The 14805-nt window shown below is 43.4% G+C and overlaps 3 protein-coding genes and 1 pseudogene across 8 annotated transcripts; 2 read left to right on the top strand and 2 right to left on the bottom strand.

The window, feature by feature from the left end:
- Positions 1-1602: 1602 nt before the first annotated feature.
- On the bottom strand, positions 1603-4298 carry LOC133144939 (prelamin-A/C-like; annotated as a pseudogene).
- A 1713-nt stretch (positions 4299-6011) lies between these two features.
- Positions 6012-10475, bottom strand: LOC133144177 (lamin-A-like). The gene is made up of 3 exons (XM_061266684.1): positions 10300-10475; positions 6288-6401; positions 6012-6225 (listed from the first exon to the last, which is right to left on the bottom strand). The coding sequence occupies exons 1-3, from the start codon at positions 10345-10347 to the stop codon at positions 6151-6153; spliced, it is 237 nt and encodes a 78-aa protein (XP_061122668.1). The 5' UTR covers positions 10348-10475; the 3' UTR covers positions 6012-6150.
- On the top strand, positions 7081-11098 carry LOC133144171 (protein FAM133-like). 2 transcript variants are annotated; one of them, XM_061266669.1, is made up of 11 exons: positions 7081-7128; positions 8473-8570; positions 8766-8844; positions 8951-9064; positions 9145-9171; positions 9283-9357; positions 9518-9616; positions 9717-9749; positions 9821-9892; positions 10450-10500; positions 10596-11098. In XM_061266669.1, exons 1-11 carry the CDS (start codon positions 7096-7098, stop codon positions 10689-10691), a joined length of 777 nt encoding a protein of 258 aa, XP_061122653.1. In that variant the 5' UTR covers positions 7081-7095; the 3' UTR covers positions 10692-11098. The 2 variants fall into 2 exon arrangements, with proteins under 2 accessions (XP_061122653.1, XP_061122652.1); XM_061266668.1 differs by having other exon boundaries at positions 9714-9749.
- Positions 10614-14119, top strand: LOC133144175 (progranulin-like). 5 transcript variants are annotated; one of them, XM_061266678.1, is made up of 5 exons: positions 10614-10707; positions 11451-11604; positions 11672-11854; positions 12095-12238; positions 12489-14119. In XM_061266678.1, exons 2-5 carry the CDS (start codon positions 11467-11469, stop codon positions 12606-12608), a joined length of 585 nt encoding a protein of 194 aa, XP_061122662.1. In that variant the 5' UTR covers positions 10614-10707; positions 11451-11466; the 3' UTR covers positions 12609-14119. The 5 variants fall into 5 exon arrangements, with proteins under 5 accessions (XP_061122662.1, XP_061122658.1, XP_061122659.1 ...); XM_061266674.1 differs by lacking the exon at positions 10614-10707 and adding an exon at positions 11213-11353; XM_061266675.1 differs by lacking the exon at positions 10614-10707 and adding an exon at positions 11233-11349.
- The last annotated feature ends 686 nt before the right edge of the window (positions 14120-14805 follow it).

Genomic DNA, 14805 nt, shown 5'->3' with positions numbered 1-14805 from the left:
GTAGTTTGGTGACCCCTGATGTAGAGCTTCCGCAGGATGTTGTGCGCCGTCATCTTTCTGTGGAAAGCATAGGGGTGGTACAGTGACCTCAATAGGCTCTCTTCCTCATTGCTACTCAGGCCTGTGACCTCTTCTGGTTTTCTCATCTGCCGGACAAGAGTAAGCAACACAATGTCAAAATAGGTATTATAGTAACAGCAAAATTCATTTCCTATCCCTAAATTGTCACACTGGCCAACCTTTTGTTTGATATTGTAGAGCAGGAGTTCAGAGTAGTGTTTGGCCTCAGACAGAATTTTACTGCCGGGATATTCCTTCTCCACGTGCTTGAGAAGAATTATGTAAGTGGACAGACCTTGGGCCAGCCTGTGCAGGCAAGCCTCCTGGAAAAAACAAATATCTATTCAATCTACGCATAAAAGTCAAGCCGATGCTAGCAAACAATTATGGAAAGTGTCAGTGTCTGTATTTTCTCCCACCTCTGGTGGTTTTCCATTTCTGGTTCTTACCTTGCTAAAGTTGGAGCTGGGGCAGTTTGCTGGAAACTGAGGTGCTTTGTAATGCTCCAGTAAATGAAAGTTGACATTGTTTTGGAATTCATCATCAAACTGAAATTGAAATTAGTCACAAGTCAGATACGTTTTACAGCCAGAAGAAGACAATGAAGGTGCTTTCTGAATTTCCACTTACAGCTTTCTGGTGTTCTTTAGCGGTACCCAGAACCGAGTCCCAAACATGAGCGGAGGTCAGCAGGTCAGAGGGCGCCGTTTCCTCCTCACTTGAGGTGTCGCTTGATGGCAAGACGGTGGTCGCTTCTGTCAACGGAGCGCCATTGGCTCGCAGTACTAGAAAAGCCACCAAGCCCACCGCGAGAATTTGCGTGTCTAATGTGGAAGCACAAGAAAATCATGAAAGAATGGCAAAAGAGGAAGAAAATTCAAGAAACATTCATCACTGACTTACACATGTTGGGCATGTTGCGTCGAGATTACTCTTGCCTTGACCGCCTGCTCTCGTGGAACATGTCTTGACTTCTCATTGCACAGCCGTTATATATTCTACTGACCGCAGGGATGTCCGAATACCTTCCGGTTTCAATTATATACTGGTGAAACCGATATTACACTCTTTTTTTTTTGGTCCCCCCGCACTTTCCTCTATCCCACGTTGACGAGACATAGTACACGATAGACATACAAGTAAACGACACAATATAAAAACAAGAAGTAGGAATGAGGCAGCAAACCCTCTGAGATGCCACCAGTACGGTAGGAGCGGGAAGCCGTGGATACGGAGCTGCCGTTGTTGGGCTTGTTCGGGGAGAATCCGCAGGAGCCGCACATAACTGTACCTCGCTGTCCCCGCAGGTGCTGTGGGCAACCGGCTGCGGAAACAACAAACTCTGAATCTTTTCAAATGATTGACCAGCAGTCAGGATTGCATTAGAAAATGCCCATTTAATTGTATTGTTATACGATATTTTTACAATGTGACCATGTCAAAAGTCAAAGTCTGCTTTATTCTCAATCCCTTCATATGTCAAGACACACAAAGAAACCAAAGTTCCGTTTCCTCTATTCCACGGTGGAAACGGAATTTCCATCATTTTTGATATAGGTGGTAGACGTCTTCCTAGAAGATAAACGGACGTCAAAAGAGAAATATTGCTTCTTGTCGCTTGAAAGATGTGTCACCTCTCCGTTAGTGTTGATCAAGGTAGTGTGGACCTGGTCTCCGGTTCCCCAGTTGGCCTGTGTCTCCCAGACTAGATCAGAGGGAGGATTGTGGTTTCCGCCAGCACCAGCCGCCCAGATCTGATCACCATGTAAAAGTCATTGAAATATTGAGCACCTTGTATCTGAGATCTTCCAGATAAGATTGATTACCGTGACACTCAGGCCGGGCTTCAGGATGAATTCTGCGGGAAACTTGAATACGATGGGAGCAGAAGATCCAACCTGGTGCTTCACCTGCCAGTTCCCCAAATTCTGATCCTAATAGTTGAAGTTGATCTCAACAGGTTAGTCGTTACTGGAAAATGTGCAAATTTCGTAAGATGTGCGATGTTGCACTGTGACACATCCACTGACCTCATCTCCTATATTGCAGAGTCGGACATATTTGCCGTCCTGGTCCGCATCCAGGGTGAACTGACACCTAAGAGAGATGAGGAGAGAACAAGGCACAGTGCTTCTGGCGAAGTTCAAAGCCTCGCTGTCAGTGTCGGGACGCTTCCTTTTCCCGCTGGCCGACGTGGTCGAGGAGCGACTTCCTGACATGCTTGTCGACGGTAGACTCTGGGAAAAGCGTGTCCTGCGGACAAACGTGGAGACATGAATTGCTATGACAGGAAAAGTTGTGGTATGTTTGTAAGCCACACACACCTCTGCTGCCCGCTTTCAAGCACCTTCCTGTAGGCACTTATCTCCATATCCAGCGCTAGCTTAACATCCATTAGCTCCTGATACTCATCCAGTTGCTGCTGCATCCGCTCCCTCTCTGTAGACAGAGCCTCCTCCAGATCTTTCACGTTTGCATCACGGGCTGCAAGCTAGTGTCAACACAGACCTTTTAAACTTTTTGCAGCTGATACAGATTCTAAGGTCCAAATGATAAATGGTGAAATCGGTGACTGGCGAGCGCCTTCCAGCTGAACCCGACAGGCATAGTAGAAGGTAAAAAAGAGTTCAGGCGATATTTTCCAGCAATTTACCCTGGACTTGTAAGTCTTCTCAATCTCCTCTTTGTAGAGTTTGATTTGAAGTTCATGCTGGCTTCGCATCTCCATCAAGGCGTCGGCCCGTTTGGGTTCATAATCTTCCTGGCGGGCGTTTTCCAACTCCACCATGCGAGACTCATGCCGGCGTTTGACCTCGCGCAACTCCTACGTGAGACGTGAGAATGACTCAGCTTTATTTTCATTAATCAAATAAGCGAAAGTGATGATAATTGTGTCCGACCTCGGAATGCAGCTTCTTTTGAATCTCCAGCTCCTCTTTGAGGGTATTAATGCGACTCTCTCCTTCCACCCTCCTGAGAGCCTCATCCATCATCCCCTTTCGGCCATTGGCCAACCTGGTCTCGAGCTAAACGTGGCAACAACTTTAACACAATCATCACGGTAATTTAATCGTGATTTGATTCACCTCGGCAACCTGCGTCGCCAGATCTCGGTTTTCTGTCTCAAGGCGACGCTTTCCTTCTAACGCTCTCATCAAAGACGCGCCCTTGGAGTTCAGCAAGGCTTTAAGGCGACGCTTTTCTCCTAACGCTGTCGACAAAGACCCGACCCTGGAGTTCACCAAGGCTTCAAGGCGACGGTTTTTTCCTAACGCTGTCGCCAAAGACGCGTTCTTGGAGTTCAGCGAGGCTTCCAAATCTTTGAGCCTCTGCAGCGCTCCTGCCAGATCGGATTCTTTCTTCGTGTTCCTGAGATGACAGATGTACACATAAATATGAACTAAGATAAGTAGAAAGTGTAGCAGTGATAAAGTATGTAAACAGTGCAGGAAACAAAAACAGTATTAAACCCTCGACGCAGTCAAATGTGCTATTTATATTGATGTGCGACTATGGGATGGTTAACTGAAAGTCCAATTGAGCTGCAATTAGTCACGAGGAGGATTTTCCTTGGGGTGTGGCCCCAGCAGCAAAGCAATTATGTCAGCACTAATATCCAGTATCCATTTTGTTGTTGGCATATTTTTGATAAAATGGCCGGGCCTCACCTTTCTTTCAGCTCGTCGAATTCCATCCTCAGCTTGGTCAACTCCGGCTGCAGACGTGCACGCTCTGTGGCCTCCGAGTCCAGAGACGCACGGGCTTTCGCCAGCTCCGTCTCGTAAACGGCCTTCAGGCCAGTCAGCTGCCGGGACACCTCTGTTTCGGATTCAGTGATGCGCAAACGCAAGCCGGCGTTCTCCACTTCCCGGGAACGGGCGTTGTCGACGTAAACGACCAGAAGGTCGTTGAGCTTGCGGAGATCTTCCATTTCCTGGAGACGTGTGATGCGGTTGGGGGAGAGGGCAATGTTTGCATCTTGAGGAGTGTTTTCTGGGGTCGCCATCTCTCGAGCTTGCTTCTGCTGTTCCAGGAAAGACTCAGTATCATGCATTACACCAATGCCTGATTGCACTTATCAAAGAAACTTCATAGAGGTTTCTTCAAAGTCCAAAGGTTCCTTTGTAAATACACATAAAAAAAAAACCCTCACTCTTTGCAATGGTTCAAAGAAACTTTGCAACGGATGGATCCTAAGGGCGGCTTGGTGGGGCACTGGGTAGCACGTCCGCCTCACAGTTAGGTGGGTGCAAGTTCGATTCCACCTCTGGCCCTCCCTGTGTGGAGTTTGCATGTTCTCCCCGGGCCCGCGTGGGTTTTCTCTGGGCACTCCGGTTTCCTCCCACATCCCCAAAACATGCTTGGTAGGCCGATTGAAGACTCCAAATTGTCCCTAGGTGTGAGTGCGAGTGCAAATGGTTGTTTGTCTCTGTGTGCCCTGCGATTGGCTGGCATCCGGTTCAGGGTGTCCGCCGCCCACTGCCCGATGACGGCTGGGATAGGTTCCAGCACGGCTGCGACCCCCGTAGGGCAGCAAACGAGCAGGTGATCGAGCAAGCGTCTAATACGAGAGCATTGCGTTCGTATGGAGCGTGTTTGAAGTGAACAGCAGAGATGAAAGGAACAAGGCAAAGTGTTGTGAAATAAAATATTACCTGTAATACGCATTTTGTTACTTGCTGATTGAAACTGCAAATTAAACTGTGAATTGAAACTAATAGGAAGAAAACAACTCTCGCTCTTTATATAGCTGACGTGTCTTGCGCATCCGTTCTGCGCATCTGTAATGGCGGCCTCCGTATGACGTCCGGTCCGCGATGGAGATTAAAAAACAATATTTGACAATAATACACCATCAAGGATTGCACCATCGCATCAAACGATGTGTCGTCAATTATGAATTTTACTGACTAAGTGTGTTGGGCAGGATGGCTGAATGCGATGCGCGATTGACAACAAACAAGAAGAAAGGTGATTTCAAGTTTTATTTCGGGGGAGATTTGTCATGTCTCGTCCCCAGTTTTGCTATGTTTCTGTTCGCGTCGCCCCTCTCTTCCTGGGTCACCTCAATCGATGTAACGTGTTTTGTATTTAAGTCCTGTCTGCCCCTCGATCACCGTCGGATCATTGCATGTGTTACTGTCATGATGTGGTTTCTGTTCCTGTCTTTGGTAATGTCACCCTGTCTTTTTGTTCCACGACTTTGTCGGTCAGTCCTGTTGTTGGTTTTGTTGTACCATTACTTTCTCTAAAAAAATAAAAAATTAAATTTTTTTTGTACCCATGTATAATGCGCACCCCAGATTTTAGGACAATAAATTAGTTAAATTTTGCGCACTATACACGGAAAAAAACGGTATGTTAGTTTACTAAGTCTGTGTTTTGAGTTCCTCCAATGAACCCTGGTCCAAGTTGCATTTGGTCGCCCTGCTCCTTTCCACACTCCATCCGTGACAAGATTTTCTTCAAAAATTGTTGTACCATGATTTTCTTCAAAGAAAAAAAAAAAGAAAAAAAAAAAAAGAAATTAAAAAAAAATTGTACCCATGTATAATGCGCACCCCAGATTTTAGGACAATAAATTAGTTAAATTTTGCGCATTATACATGGAAAAAAACGGTAAATTGATTGGCATGGAAAATGAAGACCAAAAGATCCAGGGCCTCAGATTATTGGACAGGTCTCAGTTCGGATTCCAGTCTGGAATGGTCTCACCTCGCGAGGTGTACTACTACTGAACACGTAGGAATGAGGCAGCAAACCCTCTGAGATGCCACCAGTACGGTAGGAGCGGGAAGTCGTAGATACGGAGCTGCCGTTGTTGGGCTTGTTCGGGGAGAATCCGCAGGAGCCGCACGTAACTGTACCTCGCTGTCCCCGCAGGTGCTGTGAGCAACCGGCTGCGGAAACAACAAACTCTGAATCTTTTCATATGATTGACCAGCAGTCAGGATTGCATTAGAAAATGCCCATTTAATTGTATTGTTATACAATATTTTTACAATGTGACCATGTCAAAAGTCAAAGTCTGCTTTATTCTCAATCCCTTCATATGTCAAGACACACAAAGAAACCGAAATTCCGTTTCCTCTATCCCACGGTGGAAGCGGAATTTCCATCATCATCTTCCAAACGTGTGCCAGTGGCTTTGCTGATCCCCATTTCCTGGAAGAAAAACGGACGTCAAAAGAGAAATATTGCTTCTTGTCGCTTGAAAGATGTGTCACCTCTCCGTTGATCAAGGTAGTCTGGAACTGGTCTCCGATTCCCCAGTTGGCCTGTGTCTCCCAGACTAGATCAGAGGGAGGATTGTGGTTTCCGCCAGCATCAGCCGCCCAGATCTGATCAGCATGTAAAGGTCATTGAAATATTGAGCACCTTGTATCTGAGATCTTCCAGATAAGATTGATTCCCGTGACAGTCTGGCCGGCCTTCAGGCTGAACTCTGCGGGAAACTTGAATGCGATGGGAGCAGAAGATCCAACCTGGCGCTTCACCTGCCAGTTCCCCAAATTCTGATCCTAATAGTTGAAATTCATCTCAACAGGTTAGTCCAGGGGTGGGCAAACTACGACCCGCGGGGCACATCCGGCCCACGGGACCGTTTAATCCGTCCCGCCAACCCTGAATAAATTGTATTATTAAACCTTTTGTTTTGGTCATTTTGCCTGCAATGACTGCGTTTCCCCAGTAGATGGGGAAGCGCTCGCCTGCGCATTTACTGCCGGAAGCCGTGTCAGAAAGCTTGGTGCACACTCACAAATGCGTGTACGTACTCAGTAGTACGGACATGGCGCATTCGCGCTCTATTTGTATCAGTCCCGAATTTTAGAGCGTAGGCTGTGACGACAGCATTCTTGTAATTTGCGCGCTGAGCTTTCAGATGCAGTTTTGCGCTAAGCCACCCACAAACCTTCCCCTGGAATCCTTCCATTAAAATGAGTCGCCCAAGGAAAAGCAAGGTGGACACAGTGCCGAGTGTTTAAAAGAGAGTGGCCAATTTGGCTCGACGTACGCGACGTGACGTTCAGCCACATGAACGTCAACATCAACCCGTCACAGATCGAGGTAAACGGACCAACTCGTCGGATCTCTCCTAAGAATTGCCACAACAAATTTTACTCCAGACTATGACGCACTAGCAAAAACGGGACACCAACAACACTGTTCCCACTGAAAATGAACGGGAGGCTCTCAAGTTTATTGTAAAAAAATGCATTTTGAATATGATTTGTACACATAGCAGGGATTGAAACTAGCGATCATTCTCATTTTCAAACAATGCAGGATGCTCAAGGACATTGATGCACCACCTATTTGCGACTAATCTTAACCTGTAAAGTTCTTAAGGCTTACTTTAAGCAAGTGTTTCCCGTTTCCTCACCTCTGTTACCAGGTGTTTGCGAGTTAAAACTCTGCTCTGATTTTCAGATACCCCTCACCGTGTTGCTGTTTTGATTACTTTATTTGGATGTATGCTTTCACCGATTCTTCAAGATGATATATGTGGTCAGAATGTTTGCCGTTTGATGTGATCTCATGAGATAAACATCTTTCATTAATCTGACCTGCAGGCATTGAAGTGATGGAGATTGTTATTCATAATAACAGTGTCGTATTTTATGAGAATCACTGATAGCAGTTTTTTAGTGAATTATTTTTTTTTAATGCTGTTAATAAATGCATTTGTTTTCAAAAAACTTGTTTGGAATATCCATGCTTTACTACCTACTAAAGGCCAAGATCTTTTATGCAATGACCTTTACAGGTCGCTTATATGACTTCACACAACGCCTACGTCCATCTGCTCCTGGTCCGGCCCCAAATTTAGAACCCAGTTCGGCCCGCGAGTCAAAAAGTTTGCCCACCCCTGCCCTAGACTTTGATCAGTTAAACAGCATCCCATTTAAGTGAGTTTTTTTTAAAGGTGTTGTTAATTTCACGCCAAGACTGACAAATATGTACGTTGCATGTGCTTGATCGAGCTGCAGAAGGTTCGAATTTTGCTCACCATTTTGTATCGTTTGTTGCGCTGATGAGCCCTCAAAGCTAGCACGACTTAAATGCTCCATATAATCATACAGCGGATAGCGCCAATATCGATACTGAAAAGGTGTGGCTCTTAAAACAATCATATGGCTTGGGAATGTTGATTTTTGTTTGTTTGTATTTTGGTTTTAACAATGCGCCTGTCATGAAGCGTTTAAGGGATCCTCGATTTACGCGCTTTGAAGTTACGAACGTTTTTTATTTGGGTTCCTGTTTATGGCCAAGATGAGTTTTTCATCCAAATGTTTGCAGTAATTTACCACATTACTACTTTAATATGATTACAATTTTATCTGTGAGCATTGGTTCTTTTTACAGCCATGGGATTTGTTTAATGTGTGGTGGGTGTGTTTGACATTCCAGGCCTACGTAAATCCAATCGCTGCTGCTCGATCCAGGGGGCCGGTGCAGAACTCAGGACCGACCATACAGGATTATTTAGGCAGACCTCGACCGACATGGTGGGTAAAAGAAAATATTCCTTTATTTGTTCCACATGGGGAAGTTCCAGTATGGGACAGAAACGCTGCCTAGTGAATTATACAGTGAACCCATCTAGATGAAACAAAATTTCACTTGTGTTCCAAAAGTCAGCTACTCAATGATGGTATGGTACGACTGATACTTAATTGAATCATTTGCTGTGTCTTCATCAGGGAAGAGATAAAGGAGCAGCTGGAGAAGAAGAAGAAAGGCTCCCGAGCTTTGGCTGACTTTGAGGACAAGATGAACGAGGTGTGAAAACGAACAAAAAATATTTAAAGCAAGAAATGGTGAAATTCAGCATCTTGAATTTGAGATGTATGGTATCGGTCTCACGAAAATTCTTTCTTGGTCACAGAGATGGAAGAAAGAGCTGGCAAAGAACCGAGAAAAGCTGTTAGGTGCAAGCGAGAAGGACAAAGACAAAAAGGCTGGCGAGCGAGAAAAGGAGGAGAAGAAAGATAAGAAGGAGGTGCACTATAGATGCCACAATAAATAAGACCTCACTTAGAATCCTTGATCGCTCATGTTTGTCTTCTAATTTGTGTCCAGAAAAGGGAGAAGAAGAAATCCAGTAGGGTGAGGGGAGACCTCTAGTTTTCACTACTCTTCTTGTTGTGATATTTAGTCAAGTATAAGTCAAGTTCTCTCAAATCTAACGAACCCCGCTTTTATTGTGTTCTGCTCAAGCATTCTTCATCTTCTTCTTCCTCCTCATCGAGTTCTGATTCTTCCAGCAGGTCCTCCTCAGAATCGGAAGATGAGGTAAGGCACAACCATAGGCGTCGAAACTGTTCAATGGTGCCAGTAGGAAATATCATACACATGTCAGACCGATGCCTCAAAAAGAATCATTACAATTAAATGACATATCAGAAGTGCACTGTGACCTCATCTGAACTTCTCTGTGCGTGATCGTTTACAGCTCGATAAGAAGATTGTGAAGAAAAAGCGGAAAAGAAAGAAGTCGTCAGCCAAGAGAGCATCGGATGACTCGGATGCAGACTCGGATGCTGACAGAAAGGTTTTTCTTTCTTCCTTCCTTCCAATAACACAACTATGCCTTGGTTATATGAGAATAAGCGACTAACATTCACCCTGAATGCTCTTTTTGTCCCAAGAAGAAAAAGAAAAGAATCAAGGAAGAAGGCAATAAGGTGATTGAAAGCTTCTTCTAATGTTAAGTACATTCATCAGTAATATTAAGGTGCTAAATATTGTCGCCTAGGATGACAAAAGCCGTCGAAGGAGAATTAAAAGTGAGCCAAAGTCATCCGCTGAGTCAGATGGAGATGAAATGGTAAGCACTAAAAGTGTAACAGATAGTACATCCGGTCATTTCTGGTAATTCAATGTTGCTCCTTGGCCACAAGGGGGCAGTACAATAACGTACATTCATACATACACTAGCTGTAATGAAACTCAAGACCATTACAATAAGTTTCAATGATTTTTTTTTTAGGTAATATATATAATATATGCCTATGATTATTGTTGCACTTCTTGAAATATATGTTAATGGTTCACTGCAATATTGAGGCTAGTTCATTAGCACTTTTCTGATATTTTGCATTGCGTGTTAGCTTAAAGACTTACTATGTAAAAATGATGCTATGGTTAAATACACCATGTATAATACTCTTTATAAATCTTTATAAAAATAATTCATAATTCCAGGTATAACTGTAATAGTGGAAGACACATTACATTTGTAGGCTGTTGGTCGAGCCACTCAATTGCAGTCAGAAAGTCCATTCTTGGGAAACATGTTTTGATTTTGTTTTGTTCTATGGGTATATTGCAAGACTTCCTCTGTTTCCATGGTTTTCATCTAATTTTATCTCCTCTTCCTCTCAGGCGGACACCAAGAAGAAAAAGAGAGGCAGTGAAGAAAAAGAGAAAATCAGCGTAAGAATACATGATCAAAAGTTGTAGTGTATTAAAAATTGGTTGGTCTGTTTTAGCTGACAGAAAACAACAAAAGAAATGTCTTTTCGACATAGGACAAATCGAAGAAAAAGCGGAAAAAGAAGCACAAGAAGCACAACAGGAAAAAGAAAAGGAAGGCGGCATCTCAGTCAGACTCGGAGCTGGACTAGCTGTTCACTACACCTGGTATTGTTATTTTTTTTCCTCCCCCCGGCCCACCAGATTCATCCAACTCAGATTTGGACAATTGCAGTGCTGTGCTGAGCTTGCGAAGCCTTGTAGAATCTGGCGCGTCTTCTTTTTGGGGGTGCTCGCGGAGTTGCCACCGCCCAAGTTTTTGGTGTGACTGAACTTTTCAGGAGTTATCTGCCTCCTTTGCATGTCGAGCCGAACGCTTGATGTCACGCCAGCCTCATATTGAAGTTGGATCTGTACGATAAAACGCGTCTCTGTTCAGTGCGGCACATCGGTGCACTTGTACGAACCGGGAGTCCATGAATAAAGTCATTGCGGTTACTTGCGGAAGACATTTTGAAGCTTTGTCTTTAGTAGTGCGACTACCTCCATTCATATTTTGCTTTACTGTTCCACTGCATTTTTTATTTCCATTATTAATAAACTGCTAAACAGACAACTTAGGTATGGTAAAGCCAAAGTCCATTTGAAGAGTTGTGAACTGCATTTGTAGGCGGAGGCCGTGTGCAATCTCTTAAGTCACATGATGTAGTGGGTGTGATGTGAACGGTACTTGCAATGAAAGAGAAGTGAAATTTAATTTGACAAAGAGAAGAGTGCTGACTTAGATTCAGGAAGTTCTCTGGAACCTTTGTAAGTAAGTTGACGCATTTTCTGCTTGGCATATCTTGTCACTGAAATGTTGACCAAAGCTTTCGATTGGCTTTGCGCTGATTTTAGAATGCCTTTTGTAGTTGTCATTTACTCCAGATGTTGAGGCTCACTGTGTGCCTGGCATTCGGGGCCTTTGTGTCCTGTAACATCACGTGCCCTGACAAAAGCGTCTGTTCCGATCACACAACCTGCTGCCAGACTGAGCATGGGTACAGCTGCTGTGGATACCCCAATGTAAGTTTTGCACAGTATTTTGAAGTGTACTACCATTTTTGATTCTGTATTTCCTGGAATTCTCCAGGCTGTGTGCTGCCCAGACTTGTCCCATTGTTGCCCTCGAGGATTTCGCTGTGACTTGGCCTTCCAGCAGTGTGAGAAAGTCACTGAGTCGTGGATGGACTCTTCATTTCTGCTTAAAAAAGCTGCTGCGGAACCTTCCGTCACTCCACTTCAACCAATGTTATACACAAGTAACAATGAAAAGGTGAATTTTAAGTTATCGGCTGCCAATACCAGCCACTGATACTAAAAGCATCAAAATCAAATATTGCAGAAGTCCTCTTGCATCAGAAGTTTTCACATTTTCTTGTCATTGTGTTAAGGGAGATTTTATACATAATTGGTACTCGAGGTATCAATACTCTGTATCGATAGGTTCTCAAAATAGGTTCTCAAAGGGTGAATGCTCGTACTGGTGTAAAGTATTTTTTCAATCTTATTGCAGACACGTGTACCAGCTGTAGTAGATACCAGTGGTAGGGGTGAGTTTGGAGTCATTCGCTGCAGTTTGAAGTTTTTCTGCCCACAAGGCACATCATGCTGCAAAGGACTGTCAGCAGAGTCCTGGAATTGCTGTCCCTACCCACTGGTATGGATCTGGTGCTAACTTTCATTTTGTTCACAAATAGCCAGAAAATAAATATCTGGTGTTGGTCAAGAATAGCTGCTTGAGTGCTGATTCCCAGTTCCCCTCCAGTGCAGGAACTAGTGGACACAGCAAACATTGCAACCTGCTGTAGCTGAAAGACCATTCATAAACCTAATGATGAATGTATCTGTTGGAAATAGGTCCTGGAATCATTTTGTTCTAACAGCAGGCTGCCATTGGTGATTTTCAGGGCCAGTGTTGTGCGGATGGTCAGCACTGCTGTGAATATGGAAGCACATGCAACATCCACCCCTTATCATGTAGCCCATCTGCAGCATGGACCCAGGAAAATGCTGAAAATGGCCATTGACATCTTGTTTAGATTTTATTGCGTGGTCATTGTACTCTACTGTACATCAATTGTGATATAATTAAGCCCACGGTTTATGACAATACTCATGTACGATATACATATATTTTTTTTTTACTGATCTAAAAGTGTTTGTAACATATTTTTCTGGAGCACGATGCAACAATTCTGTGTACTAGTAGCCGTACAATATTTCCCCGGTCGTAATCCGAGAACTACCCCAATTCTTACTTTTATTTTGGAGGAATGAACGGAAATTATACGTCACTTCCGACAAATAGCTTTCTGTGATTGACGCAATGGTGTCGCAAAAACAGCTTCAAAAAGATTAGAATATTCGTTTATAATTCACATTTGGTTTTATTGTATGTAGAATTTAACAAATGGGAAAATGATAAATGTGCAGTACTGTATTTTTACTTTTCCAATTTTATGTAGAGACTGTTAATTAAGCATTTAATGAATTAAGAAATAATGTACTTTGAGTGTTTAACAGCGGCTGGTTATGGATTTGGTAATTGGCCCTGACTTGATTAATGTAATAAGCATAAAGTGGTGGCGACGTTGGTTGTAACGAGTTCCGCTTATTAAAAAAAAAAAAAAAAAAGTCAACTACAAACTCAGAAAATGTATCCAGTTTTCGTCTCATCCCGTGGAGTAGTGGTCAGTCCGTGGCCGGTGTTGTTCAAACGTTCTCGTTGTGACTCCTCATCCGGTCGAAAACTTTCCAATTGTCACATCGGAAATTGATGTCATCACTAATAAAGGGAAATGTACTTTCGGCAGTTTGCAAACACATTTGATTAAGGCTCCGTTAGACACATATAACCATATCAATATAATTTCTAGTAGTAGTGTGGTTGCTTAATAAGTGTAAAGGAATGTGCAGGCTACATGAATTTGTTTTCTTCAAAGTATTGTGGAACAGGAGGTCCGGAAAGGGAGCATATCTCAAGGCCGATGGGAACGCGAAAAACAACTCGTCTTTGTGGTCCAGACACCTGTGCTGAGCAGGGGAAAACCCAAACGAGGAGGAGATGACCACAGACCATCGACCAATCACCACACAATCTTTTGCATGTTTGAATATTCATATTGTGTTTCTTTAAAACTGGGCAACCCGGAAGAATGTGTCGTCTTTTCTGGTCACGAAGGCACACGAGTTTTTGTGTTAAGGACCCAAGACCCAGGCGCCTCAATTAGCTTGCTTTGTCAGGATTAAACAATTGGTAAATTCGGTCTGATTGATCTACTGGTCTTCTCTTTGACAGAACGAACTCGCAAAATTGTTAGGTGCGCCAGTGTGTGGATTGGAACATAGCAATTTTTGTGTTAAGTGTTGATCACAATTTGGAGTCAGATCAATAGCTAAAATCCGTATCCTAACACTTTGTTAATTCCATTCCCCTCATTTGGCAAGTTTGGAGATGTAATTGCTTGAAGGGTTGCACAATGGTGGTGTGTTCTCACTGCTAATAAATAAATCACTGAATGGAAGGCTGGGAAATAAATTTCCTGCTCGACTCAGATATTTCTTTCAGAACCTGACTGATGCTGTCTCAAGGCCAAAATAAAAGTTCATCAAATGCCACTCATACTTATTATATCCACCCCATGTTTATTTGTTCTCATATTTTTTGTGTGTTTCGTTTAACAGGCTTCAAACGAGGAGCAGATCCAGGAATGCAGGTGTTGTGCTTGATTTGGTTCCCCCGTGAGATTTTGTTTCCCCTGCCGCGGGAGCGCGCACGCCTTATTTGGAAAGCGAAAAACCGATGTCGTACGGCGTCGTACGGCGTCAGCACTACGTTGTTTTCAATAAAAACATGAATAACTCACGTTTGCGTCAGTCAATTTTAATTTTTATAAAGGATTATTCTCATTTGATGTCTTTAAATTTATCCGCGTTCTGCCATTGAAGCGGGGTGCGTTCAAAGACCAGTCGTACAGACGGAATACTCGTTCATTCACCAAAAAGCAACAATATAATTACGTGAGCTCTTTGCATAAGCCTCAATGCAAAGAAACTCCTCTTTTTGGGTACAGGCTACAAGGAGTATATATTACAAAGGAGACTTTATTCTTAATTGTGATCATCATTCATCCATCCATTTTATTTTATTACTCAGGTATTTTCAAAGCCAATTAATATTGTTGCATTTATTAATTTGCTTTAACATGACAGCGCAATATAATT

This window comes from Syngnathus typhle, linkage group LG20, assembly GCF_033458585.1.
Source record: "Syngnathus typhle isolate RoL2023-S1 ecotype Sweden linkage group LG20, RoL_Styp_1.0, whole genome shotgun sequence".
NCBI lineage: Eukaryota > Metazoa > Chordata > Actinopteri > Syngnathiformes > Syngnathidae > Syngnathus > Syngnathus typhle.
This window is presented reverse-complemented; position numbering and strand designations above follow the sequence as displayed.

What these genes read in the sequence shown, in the direction of transcription:
- LOC133144171 (XM_061266668.1), top strand. Translation starts at nt 7,096, where the DNA reads ATGAACGTCAACATCAACCCGTCACAGATCGAG. An exon ending in AGAAGAAGAAATCCAGTAGG is followed by an intron (nt 9,172 to 9,282) that starts GTGAGGGGAGAC and finishes GTTCTGCTCAAG; the next exon opens with CATTCTTCATCTTCTTCTTC. An exon ending in AAGAAAAAGAGAAAATCAGC is followed by an intron (nt 10,501 to 10,595) that starts GTAAGAATACAT and finishes TTTTCGACATAG; the next exon opens with GACAAATCGAAGAAAAAGCG.
- LOC133144177 (XM_061266684.1), bottom strand. Translation starts at nt 10,347, where the DNA reads ATGGACTTTCTGACTGCAATTGAGTGGCTCGACCAACAGCCTACAAAT. An exon ending in TCGACCAACAGCCTACAAAT is followed by an intron (nt 6,402 to 10,299) that starts GTAATGTGTCTT and finishes CATGCTGATCAG; the next exon opens with ATCTGGGCGGCTGATGCTGG. An exon ending in CTACCTTGATCAACGGAGAG is followed by an intron (nt 6,226 to 6,287) that starts GTGACACATCTT and finishes TTTTTCTTCCAG; the next exon opens with GAAATGGGGATCAGCAAAGC.
- LOC133144175 (XM_061266678.1), top strand. Translation starts at nt 11,467, where the DNA reads ATGTTGAGGCTCACTGTGTGCCTGGCATTCGGGGCCTTTGTGTCCTGT. An exon ending in ACACAAGTAACAATGAAAAG is followed by an intron (nt 11,855 to 12,094) that starts GTGAATTTTAAG and finishes ATCTTATTGCAG; the next exon opens with ACACGTGTACCAGCTGTAGT. An exon ending in ATTGCTGTCCCTACCCACTG is followed by an intron (nt 12,239 to 12,488) that starts GTATGGATCTGG and finishes GGTGATTTTCAG; the next exon opens with GGCCAGTGTTGTGCGGATGG.